General features: G+C 41.3%; 1 protein-coding gene across 3 annotated transcripts in view; it reads left to right on the top strand.

Annotated features, from left to right (window-relative positions):
* The first annotated feature begins 2860 nt into the window (after positions 1-2860).
* Positions 2861-5662, top strand: part of tespa1 (thymocyte expressed, positive selection associated 1) — a 10254-nt gene continuing 7452 nt past the window's right edge. For 2 of the 3 annotated variants that reach the window (XM_005740058.2, XM_013912664.1), the window contains exons 1-4: positions 2861-3220; positions 4075-4257; positions 4561-4603; positions 5503-5543. In XM_005740058.2, coding sequence (XP_005740115.1) covers positions 4119-4257; positions 4561-4603; positions 5503-5543 — 223 coding nt within the window. In that variant the 5' untranslated portion in view covers positions 2861-3220; positions 4075-4118. The other variant, XM_013912665.1, reaches the window with a different exon arrangement.

The following is a 5662-nucleotide window of genomic DNA, read 5'->3' as shown; positions in this document are numbered from 1 at the left end:
TCGATTTATGAACGCGGCAGCCTGCCCACGTCGGGGAGAACACGCGGTATAGGTTTTTAACAGGCTTATCAGAGAAAGTATTGACGAGGAAGTCATTAATGAAAGTAGCTCCCCTATACAGCTCAAGTCCAATTCCAGTTACGTTTAATTCAAACATCTATGACCTAATTATTATCCCTTTTAGTTCTTAGTACAATGTTCTTCGGTAGAAAGTATTTATCTAATATCAAAAATACAAGAATACGAGTGGAAAAATCTCCCAGTCGAAATAGGTAACCATATATTCAACAATGGGCGTTTTGCCATATCAAAAATTAAACTCACCCCCTGTTCGCTGCACTATCGCACTGTTCCCATGAATAAAAGAAGCATACCCTTTTAAGAGCCTCTTTTGAGCAATCGCTTCTTTTCTCCAATGGAGAAGGGCGTTTCTGCCAACGAGTATCAGTCGGCCAATGTAATTGGGCTAGAGGCAGAAGACTGGGCGGAACCAAGCACTGTAGGTTGTACCCCTGAGTATGATTGACGTTTGGTTATCTTTTTCCGCTTAAAAGACGCCATGAGTAAACAGTTCTCGGAATATGGGCGATCGCCTTTATTCGGTCAGATACTTGAGCCTGTGTTGTCCATCTGAGACATTAAGGCTCGTGTCTTGGTTTGAAAACGGAGGTGGGAAAGGAGGAAGGCCGCATGGGTATTTAAGTCTTGCCTCCGTGGCCACTGGCCACTCCCTGGTGGCGCCCGGTGGGTCGGGAAACGGCAAGGAGGCGGGAGGAGTTGGCCAGGGTGGCGGTGAAGATTTCCCCATCACACGCACACACTGGCTATGAACCGCGCGGGGAGGAGAAAATGGCTCGCCTGTGGGAGGGCTTGTATTATTAGGATTCGTGAGGGGGCTGTCAATACGGCAGCACATGTGCCCGTGTAAACAGGAGAGAGAGGGTGGAGCCCATCCCCAGGCCAGTCCTGCAGCCACCCACCTCTGTGTGAACTCCATCACTGACACTTCTTCAATTAGACGCAGATATGAATACTTCTACCGACACACATTGATGCATGCATGACACCACCACACTCTGAACTGATCTAGCAGCACTAACTGAAGCATTCATGTAGTCTGGAAATAAATGGAGTGATACGATACCGTTAAAGAGAGGCTTTTCATCATATACTTTACTATGCATAAAATACAGTACTGTCCTTACAACAGATAAATAAAACTACAGCCTACATGCAAAATATCTGAAAAACTTGTAAATGTGGACCCACAGTTATTTTCAGAAACCATTGCTCCTGCGTTTCAATGGCACAGTTTGTTTTTTTAAATTAACAGTTTCTACATTAAGTGATTTTTTGTGAATATTTAAAGGAAAATACTATGCATCATAGTGGAAAATGTTAACATTTATTTAAAACATGACTTTTACAGCTTTTTACCTGTAGGTGATTATTAAAAAGTAAGACTAATCAAATAAAAAATGTTATTTATTAATCAGGTGACAAATGTTGATTAATAAATAGCCTAAATCAGGGGTGGGCAATTCATTTTAAGGTTATAATAAAATTCAATAAATACTGGGCAGAACTGAGTTCAACTCATTCGTATCTTTACTGGTTTCATTAAATGACGCTTATTTTCACATTTTTTGTACTTTACTGCATGGATAGTCCTGATTTCTGAATACTCTAAATCCCAGGACTGCCCTCTTCTGACAAGAGACCTCTGATGTTGTGCGAGGAATCTGCTGGGTTACAGCTTCTTACAGCTCCTCTTACCACCACGATTACTTTGGGCTATTCCTCCACATCTGCTCCAGTTGTTCCTTCAGCTTCTGGTAGTTCTCTGTCTCCTCATGCTCCTTCCCAATGTTGTTGTCTACTGGTATTACCACAGTCATCACTATGTCTGGTTGGTTGACCCGCAGCTGCTTGTCGGTCTGGAACTCAGAAGTCTCACAGGACATTAGGACCTTGCTGTTTTGGAATCCATATGCAACACAGATGTTCCTGTACACTATCCCAGCCACTTGGTTGTATCTCTCAGGGTATGCAGTCCAAGCTTGTGTCTTGCATCCTGTTACTATGTGTTGGATAGTCTCTGGGGCGCCGTTGCACAGTTTGGGTTCTGTCAGCTGTGGTAGAGTCCTGTCCTTTATGGTGCTTAGGGCCTGTTCATGTGCTGCCATGATCAGAGCCTCTGTGTTGTCCTGTAAGTCATCTTTTTCTAGCCACTGGTAGGATTTCTGATGTCAGCTCCTTCTAATATATATATGAGCATCTCTGTCCAGAGGAGTGCAGTCCCAGAGTACCTAACATAATGTGCAGGACCTTCAGACTCCCAGGCCTCTGGTAGAAGACCTGGGCATAATGATTAGATGAATCAGACCCTTCAGGAGGATGGGCCCTATAGTTAGAGATTGTCACTATAGTCAAATTTAGAGGATACATCACATGTGTTAGTCAGTGCAAAAAATTATGCTAAAATGTCAAACTGGCATTAAGTGGCACACTGCACTGGGATGTTGGGGTGATGGCTACAAATGGCCTCTGTACTCCCATGGCATTAGCAAGGCTACACTTTTTTGGTGTCTTCATGGTACACTAAGATAGAGCAAATCTGCTTTTTCTTTTTCTATTTATGATTTTCAGCGACTCATTGCTCTTTTTAAGTAGTTTCCCAGCTGCATTGAGAACAACTACACACCTCGCAATAAAGAAAATGATTGTGGGCCACTGGACGCAAAAATAATATTTATTTGTTTTGTAAAATTCAAATATCAAAGGAGAGGTGCAAAAAAAAAACAAGCACTATTTGCCTGTCATATGATTTGCATTCAAATCACTCGTGTCGCATCAGCTTTGCCTCTGACATTTCCACAGACCTGTCTGTGTTTTTGTTTCTGCAGGATGTGCAGCAGCTGCATCCCACGCTGTTAAAACTTTTGTATTTCAGACGAGATGCAAAGTTACTTCCTACAAAGGCTTCTCAAACCGCTTCACCGCCAAGATCCGCGCATATTCAGCCCGACTTATAACTGACTGCTTTCGAAAGGAAATCACCAGAATCGTCGAGCGGTCGTTGATAAACGGGAGCCTGCTGGATGCAGTTTTAAGTGTTTTGTAAAGATTGCAGATGAAGTGTCTCGTATTTAAGTCGCCACATACAGGAAACGAGACAAAGAACGCCTCTGATACAGAACTGAAACCCGAGCCGATGAAGGTAAGGCTGCTTTTCGGTTGTCAGCATTGATTGAGCTCTAAGGCAGCATGTAGACGCTTCGCTGTAGCTGAATGGAGAAAATCTTACTCCGTCTCATTATCGAGAACATACATCCAACATACGGCTCCTGTAAGCTGTATTATTAAGTGAGTAAATAATTATTCTTAATTAGTATAATCATATATATTTAATGGTTTACATCTCATCGATAAATTTATCGAAACTACACTTGGTTTCCCTTACACATTAAAGTAAATTACGACCTTTAATTAATAATAACTGCTTTTACTTTGAAGGGGTTTAGACTGAACTGTTAGTCAGTCATACTGAAGGCAACTAGAAGCGACCTTATATCATTTTCTATTATCTGTGTTTATATGTGGTTCGCACTGCTAAATTCACTTCATGAACATTTAACCATAACATACCAATTCTTAATGAATATTTATCTATACATGTTTTATATTGTGTCTGTTATCTTGTCTCCAGCTGTCCTGGAGGTACAATATTTCACCTGAACTGTTTGTCTGACTTTGATGAGCCTTAAGCAGTATAGTCTCTGAACTTAATGTCATAGCTAGATTGATTTGCGTGTAGCCACCTCATTTTTACTGCAATATCAAGTATAATCTATGCACAGATGTCTTAGAAACACTACTGATAAGGAAGCGGCTGTTAATATCCCTGTGCAAAAATGGCTCAATTTTAATGAGAAGGGAAATATCACTGAAAATCCTGAATACAATTGACTTTAGAGTAAAGAGGTGTTCATTCTCCTAAAGTAAACATTAAAGCCTAACACTGTGTTGCTGCTTCAACATTTCATCCCCGGCTCTTTTGTTGCACCTTGGCAGCTTTGACAGAGCCATGTCCCCCGGCTGTCCTGTGAATTGAAGCGATGGAGAGCTCGTCCTCCACAGTGAGGCGGCGAGCATGGATCAACAGCAGCCGTCAGCGGGTCACTTTGGAAGACCCGGAAGGGCCTCTGTGCCCGTTCCCATCTGCCTCCATAGCGGACGATGATGTGTTCTCTGATGGTAAGAGCAGATTCTGGAACGTGGGAGGGATCGTCCTCCATGGTGGTTTATTATTAACTATCTTCAGCATACATCAAGTGACCAGCTGAACTTGAAGATACCTAAGTAGCTGGATACCCTGTTTATTGGGTAAAGAATAAATAGTGGGTTAAAAAATATATTTGTTGTGACCAATAGCAAAAATAACACGAGTTTATAACAGGATATACATGACAACAAGCGGCTAAGTGTCAGTTAATAATAGCACAATGCATGTGTTCCTTCAGTGGGGATCAATCATAATCTTAAGTGCGATTTCCACAGGTTGCCTTGCGGGAAAGATTGAGAACTGGCTTCTCAGCTGTGGGTAAGTCAACTTGTTTTACTGCTTGTTTTTCTTGTAAGATGATATTTTGAGCACTGAAGGACAAGTTGTAAGTCACTGGAAACTGGTTAACAAAGAGCAGCGCGTAGCAAGTGGAAACTCTCTGAAGTCAGGTGTTCCAGGAAGACGCTGCAGCAAGGCAGCCGCAGCATTGTTTTTCACCAAAGTCAACTTTGATGATGACTTATTATTGTTCCATTGGAAAAAAATAATTTTACAATGAACTTTAAACTATAAAACCAGTGCTCCGAACTGACCTTCTGCTGTCTTGGGAACACTTGTTTGCAGAAGCTCAACCAGTGTTAAGTGTCACAGAAGGTACCTGTTACTGAGTATGATTAAAATATGTGGCCAGAGTATCAACATATAGATGTCTTCAGACGTAAGAATTTTTCATCACATACACCTCACAATTAACTTCTGCTGCTTCACTCTTTGTAATATTTCCTTATAGAAGAGGGAAAATGATATAACTAGGAGGAAATAATCATTTCCTTTTTTTTTTCATCAAACTGCTGCAAGGAACACAGACAGATTAGTTCACATTATGTCAGTTATCAAGAAGGAAGTTGCATTTAGTGGTCAATGAGTTTGCATAGTCTGCGTTTTCACTGAAATGGCCTGTAACACCAGAAAAGAGTACAGTAAAAGAAATAGGAGAGCGTAACCAGGCTAGTTTGAAGGAGTTATTACACCTACAAGAGGAAGCTGACAGATTCCAACAGTAAGTTGATTAAGAAGCAGCTCTCACGAGCTCTGGCAGTATCGTGCTGCAGATGAAGCTATCTATGCAAACTTAATCACTCGTTTGATAAAAGCATGACACTGATTGGATCTCACAGTGGGTGTGTTCATGTTTTAAATATTGGAATATTTTACAGGTCAGATGCCTGCTCAGAGAACAGCGGTCAGCTGAGTTTTGGTGAGTAGGAGCTGAAACAAACCTCAGCTTTAAAATATATTGGCATGCAGTATTACTTTTCATAATACTGCATACTGATACTTTTATCAGGGTTTCAGATTCTGATGTTATGTTATCAA

The sequence above is a fragment of the Pundamilia nyererei genome, unplaced genomic scaffold, assembly GCF_000239375.1.
Source record: "Pundamilia nyererei isolate P.nyererei 1_Seehausen unplaced genomic scaffold, PunNye1.0 scaffold00096, whole genome shotgun sequence".
Lineage (NCBI taxonomy): Eukaryota > Metazoa > Chordata > Actinopteri > Cichliformes > Cichlidae > Pundamilia > Pundamilia nyererei.
Note: the sequence above shows the minus strand (reverse complement) of the source record. Positions and strands in the feature narration are given on the sequence as shown.